At 33.9% G+C, this 10,919-nt stretch overlaps 3 protein-coding genes and 1 long non-coding RNA gene across 4 annotated transcripts; 1 reads left to right on the forward strand and 3 right to left on the reverse strand.

Annotated features, from left to right (window-relative positions):
- Positions 1-480: 480 nt before the first annotated feature.
- LOC128891881 (ribosomal RNA small subunit methyltransferase NEP1) lies at positions 481-1,995 on the reverse strand. The gene is made up of 4 exons (XM_054151800.1): positions 1,805-1,995; positions 1,237-1,480; positions 763-971; positions 481-672 (listed from the first exon to the last, which is right to left on the reverse strand). The coding sequence occupies exons 1-4, from the start codon at positions 1,946-1,948 to the stop codon at positions 559-561; spliced, it is 711 nt and encodes a 236-aa protein (XP_054007775.1). The 5' UTR covers positions 1,949-1,995; the 3' UTR covers positions 481-558.
- Positions 1,996-2,343: 348 nt separating this feature from the next.
- LOC128891890 (uncharacterized) lies at positions 2,344-6,695 on the forward strand. The gene is made up of 3 exons (XR_008460947.1): positions 2,344-2,451; positions 3,018-3,132; positions 6,578-6,695. It is a non-coding gene; the product is annotated as an uncharacterized LOC128891890 (long non-coding RNA).
- LOC128891878 (uncharacterized) lies at positions 2,759-6,878 on the reverse strand. Its single transcript, XM_054151797.1, has 5 exons — positions 6,758-6,878; positions 5,699-6,055; positions 5,410-5,554; positions 4,157-4,309; positions 2,759-3,185 (listed from the first exon to the last, which is right to left on the reverse strand). The coding sequence occupies exons 2-5, from the start codon at positions 6,031-6,033 to the stop codon at positions 2,970-2,972; spliced, it is 849 nt and encodes a 282-aa protein (XP_054007772.1). The 5' UTR covers positions 6,034-6,055; positions 6,758-6,878; the 3' UTR covers positions 2,759-2,969.
- Positions 6,879-6,888: 10 nt separating this feature from the next.
- Positions 6,889-10,239, reverse strand: LOC128891887 (uncharacterized). The gene is made up of 5 exons (XM_054151809.1): positions 9,992-10,239; positions 8,242-8,363; positions 7,725-7,877; positions 7,550-7,651; positions 6,889-7,140 (listed from the first exon to the last, which is right to left on the reverse strand). Exons 1-5 carry the CDS (start codon positions 10,116-10,118, stop codon positions 6,889-6,891), a joined length of 756 nt encoding a protein of 251 aa, XP_054007784.1. The 5' UTR covers positions 10,119-10,239.
- Between the last annotated feature and the right edge of the window lie 680 nt (positions 10,240-10,919).

The following is a 10,919-nucleotide window of genomic DNA, read 5'->3' on the forward strand; positions in this document are numbered from 1 at the left end:
ATTTGAAAAAACAACATCGTATAACCCTTAAGAAACAAATTACGTTAAGATAACAGACCGTACCAAATACTTGACATTAACCACCATTTTTGCGTTGATGACGTAAGGGAATACGAAAGTCAAAATGGAAACTAGTTATCGAGGACTCGATAGCGCACAAGCGATAGCATCCTTCCGGTCTCCATAAAATTTGTCGCGTTCTGAACAGTGATTGGTAGATGCTTTCCGTGTCTTTAATGCGGACCAATCGTTTGAAACCCAATATTGATGAGTCATTATGTTTAGGATTTTCCACTGCGAATTGCGCAACTGTGGTTTCATCTCTTTCTCTATACATCATATGTAACATACATGAATGAAAGATTCATGTAAATACTTATTAAATACTTAACGAATGAGAGCGTACAATAGAGTATCATGGTATAATAATAATTTACTCAAAAAACTATTTGATCAAATTTTCATTTAAATTTACAAGTATTATTTCATTTTTCTTTCTCCTTTTATTTTATATTTAACAAACTTTGTTTTATACAAAAATAGTAGTCGATGTGATATTTAAACTATTCCCCAAACTTCTTCGAATGCAGTACATAGTTTACTACATGTTAAAGCTCCAGATAATGGATAATTACTAATCGATATAGTGTCTTCCGTATAGTCCGTTTGTACCTACAATTTGAGGCAAGATAACAGAAATGAGTTTAATTACATAGCAAATTTATATAATATGAAAATATAATATACTTATACAAAACTTACTTGTCCATGTGCCATTGCACCTACCACAATGGCAATTGGTTCTTCGGAAGGTACTAATTCTCGTGGTTTCAGTACTTTGTTTCCACTGAATGACATTGTTATCTTACGACAACCAACAGGTAAATGATTTGTGACTGGATTTTTAATAACTTTTAACAGTTTCATTGGTCCATCGGATGCACGGACGCTGTATTTGTGTAACAATTGCACTGTACAAGATAGAAACTGTCTATATAAATGTTAAAAAAAACTAAACGAATCAATTTGATGTATTACAATTCAATGAGAATATTGAAAATATTAAAAATCATTGCTTTATGAATGAATACATTAATAATTAAAACGAAATAAATGCTCTTTAAAAATCATTGCTTTTAATTATCGTAAAAGCAAACTATTCCATAACAACCAATATACAGATTACTTAGTTCCTTGTATGTACATGAATGTATCTGCTGTATTACTTTTTCTTACCCATAAGACCTGCAAAACGCTTAAATGTTCTTGGTATCCTTGTTTGAGGATTTACTTCAATCAATACATTCTTCTCTGTATGAATATATACTTGTAAAAGTCCAGCTCTGTTCAATGGACTATCCATTAACATTAATAAACATTGATGAGCAATATCTGGTCTGCACGAACCAGGTTCACGGTTATTTTTCTTTAGAATGCTTGCATGATCATCGCAGTTTAATAATTCAAAACTGTTTCCAACCTAGAGACAGACAACACATAAATAAAAGTTGAAAACTACAATTATACAATTATTTATGACCACAAAAACATTTTATTTTTCATTAAGCATATTCAAGTATAGATAGTAGTGTAAAATAATAAAAAGAATCTTTGTTTATATTTATTGGAAATACATATAAAATTTAATGTTAAGTATTAAATATATTTTTTAATTAAGAATGTATAGATTAGAATAATTGCATCAGTAGTAAGATCATTATATAGAAGATAAAGTAAAATTGTGTGAGACAAATATAACGAATAGAAGTTTATTTTTAAGTTTAATATTAAAACATAACCATACTTTGACAGACTCCAATTGTGCTTTTTCCAGAATAATAATCAAACGCTTTTCTTGATTTTTTATGTGAGCTACTTGAAGATGTTTAGGATGTGGATCGTATTCAAAATCATCTTTTTCATTACGATTCTTACGTTTTTGACCCATTTTTGTACGTTACTTAAAATTAAAACAAAACAGTAAATACATACATCACATACATCACATATATCACGTGGACGCAAATTTACCGCATGTACGTAAGTTTAGCAGCATCTAGTAACTCCGGATGTGAAGATTAGATGTCACGTCATGACGAATTTTTGTTCGGTCTCAAATAAAAATGATATCACTTTTATAATTACCTATAATATTATAAGTGGTTATACTCGATTGCCGAATTATTAGCCATTCAACAGTAAAATTCAGTGTTATCATGGACCTGTGGGTCGTATTACCTACATCCCGCCTAAAACAAGTAGTTCCTTACTAAGTTTCTGAAAACAGTTACAGATGGCGCGACAATGCAGTCTGCTGGCGTATTAGTTCGTAATAAAAACGGTAGATGTCATGACAATGCAGTCTGCTGGCGTATTAGTTCGTAATAAAAACGGTAGATATCATGACAATGCAGTAAGCTGTGCGTGACATTCAATTGTTCCAAGGAATTTGTGAGTATCCTAGTTGAAAGATTATTTAAAATTATATAACACATAAAAGTAAGAGTTTATACGAGTATTGTGTGGTTATTAAACGTTAAAAGTATTTTGAATTTATCGAATACTACTTACTATTTAAACCAGTGTTGTACAACATTAGTGTCAATGATTATGGGCTCTCCCCCATACCACTTCTTGCTTACTTGGTAAACATGAAGTCAAAAAATGATCCTTATCAATGTCAAGATTACCAGATAAGTGTGCAGCCTGTTGACACTATGTTGCGAAAGAGAAATATTTTACTATATGTTTATGATGCTCACATCTTACTTCATTTATTTGACGACTTTAGTCACAATATTAAAGGTAGAAACAAACTATAAATACGAAAACATTGTTTATATCGAAGCAGGGTGAAAGAGCACTAGCTAATATTTAGTTAATGATTAGCCTTGTAGTTAATAAGGCTATTTTATAATATAACCTTAATTTACATAGGACCGTTCGAATTTATTTCTTAAACAGGAAATTCATCTTCTAAAGGTAAATCCTTTACGACGGCTTTTTATGTCGAACAGTTGCTGTGCCTGTTTCTTGAGAACATTTCTGGTTGGAACATCCTCCTCGTCTTCGGATGGAACGGCAGCCGGTATCGCTGATAATGGAAATCGCGGGAAAAGTTGTCCGCCATTTGTACGTATTGCTTTTCCTTCTACCGATGTAGTTGCAATCGACACTGTTTCCAACTAAACAAATTTTTACGTATTTTTTAATGTGTGTGATAAATGATTAAATAATGGACAACGATAAATAGGTGTACTACAAAATGTAAGTGTTCCTTTAGGATTGCAATAGAAACAACATGAAAATGACAATAGAGCACATATGTACATATACATGAGGGTGTGCCATATTTACTTGTATTTGTAAATAAACTAATTCATAATACATAGACTGCGGATTTTTATGCATTTATAAGGAATTTGAATGTGCAAGAAACTACAAAATGCACACAGTATGCAAGAACATAAAAAATATTGAGGGTAAAGTTCATATTATAATATTTGCAGAGTAAAATGAATTCCTATTTAGGTTGAATTTTTGTAGGTACGTTTGCCAAGATTTTATTTTGCATAAAGGTCCGCAGTCTAATAGTACACTATGAAATTGTGTACATAAATTAGGATTATACATATATGTATGCAGTTCAACAGGCATTATTATAATTACGTTAAATAAATGATGTGATAGTGTACAAGGTATTTCGTTTAAAGGGGGTATTCTAGTTTTCATTCAAGTAGGTTGTCATTTTTTTGGAAATTTTCATTCTTTGGCTTCAAGGTCATCCCACGGTCATGGTACACTAAGTCGTTGAATTCGTCTTGACACGAACTATAATACTGTTAAGTCAAAAATGTAAACTCCCATTTAAAAAAATGCAAGTAACCTTAATGATACTAAAAAAACAAATTTATTTCGGACTTTTTTTTATTGCAATGTATAGTCAAACGAAAAGTGATTTGTTTAAAATACTTTTTTGTCAAATTACCGCAAGTACTTGAAAAATTGTGAAAAGTGTTACATGGGATACCCTGTATATAACGTTTTTTCTTGTCCAAGATAACTTTTTCAAAAACACTTTCTTGATAACTTTATTCCCTCAATAGATAATTAAACATTCCGAGTTAAACGAAACAACATGTACTTTGAAATTTACCTTATCAATTATTGCTTCGTTCAAAATTTCGAGATACTTATCCGGGCCGCCTAGAGTTTCAATCGCGACGTTCACTTTCTCGTTCACTAATTCTATGAGTTGTAAAGGATTTTGGATTTCCTTTTGATCTTCAGGCAGCGTGTCAAGTATATCCTGAAAATTAATTTACCGGGATTCACTTATAAAAGTCTTCAAATGTTGTAATGAAATATAATACAAGTAGTTCCAACAATTTAATAGAATATTGTATTGTTAATAGAGTCCATTTTTTATAATATATAATTATAAAACTTCTTCATAACATGTTGTAGTTAGACTACGGATATTATTCTACGAATGCAATTATCGAACGCACATGCATCGTTGCATTTATAAAAATATGTAGTTTTGCAAATATTAGTACACTTTAAATCATTCATCTTCTTCCTTTGACATCTTTCTTTAAACTAGTATTGTTGTTAGAATTTGTACTAACTTCGTCCACACTGTATGCATCAACGTGTATACGTGTAATTCCTAATTAAATTAAGAGAACGAGAATCAAAGTTTTATTCATTTTCGAAGAAAACCTTTTCGATGTTTGTACTCTCTGTGGTTTTTTATACAATAGGATTCCATCCCATCTAGAATGTTTATACACACCCAGCAGCGAAGTGAAAGAGGAAATAGAGGATTGGAAAGCGAGTTAACGAGTCAGGGTTACACGCACGGATTCTAGGGATCGATTGAATCAATAATTGGTATTCTCGGTGTTCGACGTGCCACGGAAGTGTTTACTTTCGATCAGGTCGGAAGGTGTTAATGCGTAGGACAGCGGCTTCCTCAGGTGAGAATCGCAGGTAGAGATTGTCGAAGAAAATCCATTGGTGGATGACCAACGAATAGGTTGCACGTCTGGGGTGTTAAACTGCCAGAGACAATATGATAGGTACGAAAACTCGTAGTGGTTCCATTACTGTAACCACCATCGAAGGCGGCTTCACTAATTTAATTAGGAATTTACACGGTATTTCCATCGGCCATTTTAACACACTACTAGTAGCTCCGATGGGACTCGATTTTGTGGTCGGTTTGCCTTGTGAAGTGTTAATTCCCCGCGACATCTTTTCGGTTTATCGAACGAACCCACGCCCACGTTAATTGAAAACCTTTGCTGCGACAAAAACTACACATTAATTTTTCAGTAAAGCGGAATTAACTCAGGTTTTTTTGACGAACAAAACGTATAATTTGCATAGTTTTTGACAGCTCACCCGGAATTTATTGCACAAGTTCCACAACGACATAGTTATTTCTTGCAAAAGATCTTCGACCCTCCGATGTTTCTCTTCTGCTTTCGATTGGCGCGAACGCTGCTCGTTGATTCGACTGTTGAGATTTTCTACTTGTTCCGCATTTCTGGAACGCGTTACAGTCAACATAAACGTAAGAAACATAAGAATATCCTTGGAAACTGTAGGAAGGAAGGAAGGAAGAAAGGAAGGAAGGAAGGAAGGAAAGAAGGAAGGAAAGAAGGAAGGAAGGAAGAAAGGAAGGACTCACTGTTCCGCGTTCTTCGTTTCAGAGAACTTTCTGGTCTCCATCTCAGCGACATATTCCTGCCTCTGCTTTTCTAAGGTCATTTTCTCCTGCTCGGTGGCCACCCGCATTTTCTGCAGATTATCCTTGGTCGCCCGCTGACCCAGAAACCGGTTCAGAACGTCCTCGGACCTAGACACTCCGATGGCGCTGCGCAGCTTGGCGAACGCCTCCTCGAGTCTTGTCACCTCGTCCTTGGTAATGTCCTCTGTGGTCTGCACACGATTTTTCCCACGTGTGTCGAAATCATCTCGCGGACGCGAGTGGAATATCATCTTTTCCAATCGCTCGAGTTCCATTTTCCGTTCCGATACGCGTTGCCTAATCGTGATAGAATTTAATTTAGGTTGGGGAGAAATACCAGAAAAGAGTAATATTGATAGAAAAATGGGAAACAGAAAACGATATAATGGTAACAAATTAATAGAGTAATTAACATTTTCGACCATCTGTTTGTGGTCACCTTCAGAATAACATAATTCAATCTATTTCTCAAATTCTCAGGTTATTCTTTATCAATCACAAGAATGTTCAATTTATAATTTAGTTTCTATTTACTAAGAGAAAAATATTTTTAACACAATTGTCTTGATTATGAATAAAAATACACGGTTTGAAATAACAAGCACAAGTGCATATTACACTTGCACCATTGCACCAGAAGATATATCATCAGAAGAGAGTCTCTATTTCAGATTTTATCCATTTACTGTATCAGCTGTTTGTTTCCTTATTTAAAAAAGAGCCAGTTTTTAAAATTTTCTTAATATATTAATTATATTTTCTTCTATTAAAATATTATCAACATTATTCTACAAAAAATTATTTTGCAATATTTTTCAGTTCCCTAAGATGTATTGAGAGATCCCATTTTGATGCTTCATTTCTGGAGTAATGAAAAATGCTGCAAAATCGGAAACATTGGCTTCGACCCTACTTTCAGAGCCAACAATGTACGTAAGTAAAAATAAACGTATTGCTAATACTACAATTAGCAAATAAAAGGCAATCGTTGATTCGAACCTGTAGTCCTCGAGCACAGCGTTTCGCTCTTTGCTGCAGTTCGTGACTTCGATTTCTTCTTTGATCAGTGTTTCTTGAGAGTTATCTCTCAACTGAATAGCTTCTTCCCTCGCTCTCTGCACAGAAGCATATTATTTTTGCTCTGTTCCACTAGACACGTTTAAAAGTAAAGTTTGACGATAAACTTCGTGCCTTGCCTGGAGACGTTTTACTTCGTTCTCTTGCTCCCTTATTTCATCCTCCAGGCTCTTCAAGGAAGACGCGTAAAGCACAGACTTTTCTTTCAAATCCGCACGCGTGGATCGATACTTCATCCGTGTTAAGTTTGCTTTGATTTGCATCATTCTGATGTGTTCCAGGCGTACCTCTAGCTTCACGATTTTCTGCCAAAGTCCAAGCATCATTGAATCGATAGTTAAAAAAAAAAAGAAAATAAACTTGAAAACCATTGCTTTGGAAAATTCAAAGAAAAATTGCGCAACTTATTGTTGAATTATTTTCCATTAGATTAAAACAAAATTCTTAATAAATATTAGATGCCTTGGATATACATAGTATTCTTTGTTCTATAATAAACATATAACGAGGGATTTGTTTCTTTCTTCGAACTGATAAAATGTTTAATTACAAGATTTCTCTCGTTTAGGGATTGATTTAATTTTATTTTCGTGATAAATAAGACAAAGCTTCAATTCCCGAGTTTTTGTCTGTGTTTCCTTCTTCGAACTGCTGATGCTGATTCAAGTGGTAACAGACATCCGCAACGATAGTTCCCTCATTGTTTCAACTCACATTTCTCATCGGGATTTCCATCTTCTTCTTGAACACTTTCTGCGCTTTATTATTCACTAATTGGCTATATTCTTCCAGCAGCGATCTTAATTTCTGCTGTCGCTAAGGAAAATATTTGTGCTCGAAGACAGTTTGCGCAGATTATTCTTCAACTGATTGGCATCTAGTTGCTTACCTTCTCGCGCTGATACTTAATTAGATCGTGCTTCTTTCTTAAGCGTACATTGTCCTCCTGCGCTTTAGCAATTGTCTCGCTTAAATTACGTCTTTTCCCAGAAGCCGAGGACTCGCGACTCATGTGAATTCTGTTCTCAGGTTTTCCCTCGTTCTGAAATGTATCGTGCAAAATTTTATTTCTCGCTAGCAAGCACGTTTTCGAGCTTTCGTTTAGTTCTTTTCAGAAAGTCGAATTTGTTGATCGCTTAATTACGTATCTCTTCGCTTGAACATCTTATTTTTCTAACGATTCATCTATCTTTCATGAAAGAAATTAATTTATTCTTTTTTTACCTCATCGGTATTATTCTTGCTTAATTTTGATAATTTTTATAGATTAGTACAATATTTACCGAAAAAGCTGAACATGCGATAGAAACGTTTAATAAAAAGACAAACAAATGTCTATAAATTATATTTTGGTTTTGAATTGGATTTGCATTTTAAGAATAATCATTTACGGAATTTTCAATTACGTTTTTCGTTTTCGCGTATTCCATGTACAACTCCTTGACGCTTTGCTTGAGAGCTGCGATTTTCTCCGCTTGTTCATGTCTCGTAGCTTCGTACTCTTCGAAATTCGCTTTTCTTTGACCCTCTGTAAACAACAAATACGTGTTTCGTTGTTAACATGTATCTTGCGCAACAATAGGGTTACTAATCGTACAATTTTTTGAAATAACTGAAATTGATAACGAGGGAAAATATTCATTAAAAATGATTTACTAGTATTGTTGAATATTTATTTACTCGCTGATTGCGACTCAATTTTAATCTTGAGATAATGTTATTTGAAGATTCTAGTAATTCAGTTAAAATTTTATATTTATATTGATGCAAATTATATTCAAAAAATTGTTTGTTTCATCGAGCATCTCCTACATTCAACGTATACAAAAAATTGTACAAATTTTCTCTGATTCTCCTGGATCATATTTCTGTTTAATGTCTTGTCCAGACTTTTCTTATGATCCAAGAATGGTAACTTTATGTAACAACTATATTTGTAACTGAATCTCGTTGGAGATGTCTCATCAAATAAAATACTTCTATCTACTTTATATGGAATTTACGTAGACAAGGAATGTCGTTTCTTAGCGAGGTACAACTTTATTCATCGAACGCTTGAACAAACTGATGAAAAAGATGTTCGACGGATTGAGAAGAAGAAAGTCTCTCGCCCGAGGCAGAAAAGTCTAAAATAATGTATCACCTCGGCGATTATGTCCCGCTACGCTTTCTCGTAGAATAAATTCCCAAGTCAATCCGGTTTTAATCGTCTTTTCATTTTTCTTAACTGTACGTGCAGATAACGGAGCGATAGTTAAGCTATAAAACAAGAGAAAAACGTTTCTATAATAGTTGCCGAAGGGCAAAATCAAACGAAAGTCGTGACTGCGCTTATGGTTCCAATGGATCGAGCCATCGTAGTCATGATTCATCCTATTTTGCATAGCCTGAAAAAACTAAAATGCCCAAATTGCTTAAATTGAAATTTGTTAATACCAGGTTGCCGCTTGCCATTTCAGGTTATTTCGAGATAGAGCACACAGAAATGATCATGGTATCTCATGATCCTAAGTGAATAGCTCGATTAACCCAGCGAGACCACTATGATGTAGGATTCGCTGTAGGTATTGGAATTTTAACACGAGAAGCAATTTTACATTTTTTAACCGTTTAAACCACGTAGATTAAAGTCACTCCGTTACCAAGTATAATTGGCAAATTAAACACTATTTAATAAATGAAACGTAGCAATATGTATTATAGTATTTAGATAAAAATGACTCGATCGAGGAACACCATAAATCACTTTCGAGTAGGAAGTATTAATTCTTCGCTTAAGATTATAAACTACAAACCGACTCGTTCGACTATGTATAATAGAAATGCTTACTGGATATCAATTTTATAATTAACGTTTTGATAGCAGCGTATCGATAACCTTGTGAACAATTTTCTTTTTTTTTAAGAGAACCACTTATGTGACACGATCATTTCTTTCTGAGTTCTAGTCTTTCCGGTTAAACGTGTTCTTATGTATCTTCGCGTGTAATCAGGAACTCGCTTGGGAAATAAATGCTAGCGAATTTTTTTCTTTTTTCGAGACCGAACCCTTTGCACAGCAGCGTAGGAAATATATATACGAATATTAAACTATGATTAAGCAAACTGATTACAGCTTTATTACTTTTCGTGGTATCGTTTAATCCACGACTGTACCTGATAGCTGAATCTTCTTTTTGATCTCTGCAATTTTCTTATTCAGATCGTTCAACTTGTCTTCCACGGTAGGTGCTAGCGGGTCGGACATGGTGTAGAGGTGCCTAAGGTGCCACGTGGACCTCATCGACTTAACAACGCTTCGCGTTGTCCTGGCGACAATATTATGTAGGAGTCGATCCTTTGCATGCTCCAACGATTGGAGTCATGCGCAAATGCATCATCTGCATCTTGCGAGTTTACAACAAGAAAAGAACATCAAATGGTACAAATAGATATTTATCATTATTTCCAGTTCTGTACTTCTCGTGTGGTTTTTAGGTATATTTCGCTAAGGAGGATAGCTTCGCATTTATTTCACGTCTTACAATTAGAAACAAATCACATTTTATACTTTGATAGATGTCCATTTCAGTGTAAAGGAAAATGAATTAGAATATCTCATAAACAGGAAATCCATATTAAAAAATCCTGTTGCATTGACTGTATCTAATACTTTTCTCTTTCGTAAACTAATTTGTTTTTGGTCAATACTAAACGAGTCTTCTAGAGTTAAATCGTGTTTTTTGGATTCCAGCATTTCACCTTGCTTCTTTAGGAGTCAAATGACACATTGATATTATATTAGTTAGTATTAATCATGAAGAACAGGACCATGGAAGTCATAAACATTTAATTTGCTTTTAATATCCAAATTATAGGATCTTTCACATTTTGAAAAATATTTCTTGCTTCTCCTGAGCAAAATCTCATTTTTATTTAACATTTAACCGACTGGTCAAGTAAAAATACCCGTTCTGACTTAGTTATAGATTAAATTTCTACGTTAATCATCGACAGTTGTAGCCATCATAAAACGAAAATAAAAGATTCTTAAGAAGGATCATATTCACATTCATAAAGGCTTATGTTTCGAATGCTACAACCA

Source organism: Hylaeus anthracinus, unplaced genomic scaffold (genome assembly GCF_026225885.1).
Source record: "Hylaeus anthracinus isolate JK02 unplaced genomic scaffold, UHH_iyHylAnth1.0_haploid 12002, whole genome shotgun sequence".
Taxonomy (NCBI): Eukaryota; Metazoa; Arthropoda; class Insecta; order Hymenoptera; family Colletidae; genus Hylaeus; species Hylaeus anthracinus.

What these genes read in the sequence shown, in the direction of transcription:
- LOC128891878 (XM_054151797.1), bottom strand. Translation starts at nt 6,033, where the DNA reads ATGGAACTCGAGCGATTGGAAAAGATGATATTCCACTCGCGTCCGCGA. An exon ending in GAAACGAAGAACGCGGAACA is followed by an intron (nt 5,555 to 5,698) that starts GTGAGTCCTTCC and finishes AACGCGTTCCAG; the next exon opens with AAATGCGGAACAAGTAGAAA. An exon ending in ACGAAGCAATAATTGATAAG is followed by an intron (nt 3,186 to 4,156) that starts GTAAATTTCAAA and finishes AAATTTGTTTAG; the next exon opens with TTGGAAACAGTGTCGATTGC.
- LOC128891881 (XM_054151800.1), bottom strand. Translation starts at nt 1,948, where the DNA reads ATGGGTCAAAAACGTAAGAATCGTAATGAAAAAGATGATTTTGAATAC. An exon ending in GCGTTTTGCAGGTCTTATGG is followed by an intron (nt 972 to 1,236) that starts GTAAGAAAAAGT and finishes TATCTTGTACAG; the next exon opens with TGCAATTGTTACACAAATAC. An exon ending in GTGCAATGGCACATGGACAA is followed by an intron (nt 673 to 762) that starts GTAAGTTTTGTA and finishes CTCAAATTGTAG; the next exon opens with GTACAAACGGACTATACGGA.
- LOC128891887 (XM_054151809.1), bottom strand. Translation starts at nt 10,118, where the DNA reads ATGAGGTCCACGTGGCACCTTAGGCACCTCTACACCATGTCCGACCCG. An exon ending in AAAGAAGATTCAGCTATCAG is followed by an intron (nt 8,364 to 9,991) that starts GTACAGTCGTGG and finishes TGTTGTTTACAG; the next exon opens with AGGGTCAAAGAAAAGCGAAT. An exon ending in AATACGCGAAAACGAAAAAC is followed by an intron (nt 7,878 to 8,241) that starts GTAATTGAAAAT and finishes GATACATTTCAG; the next exon opens with AACGAGGGAAAACCTGAGAA.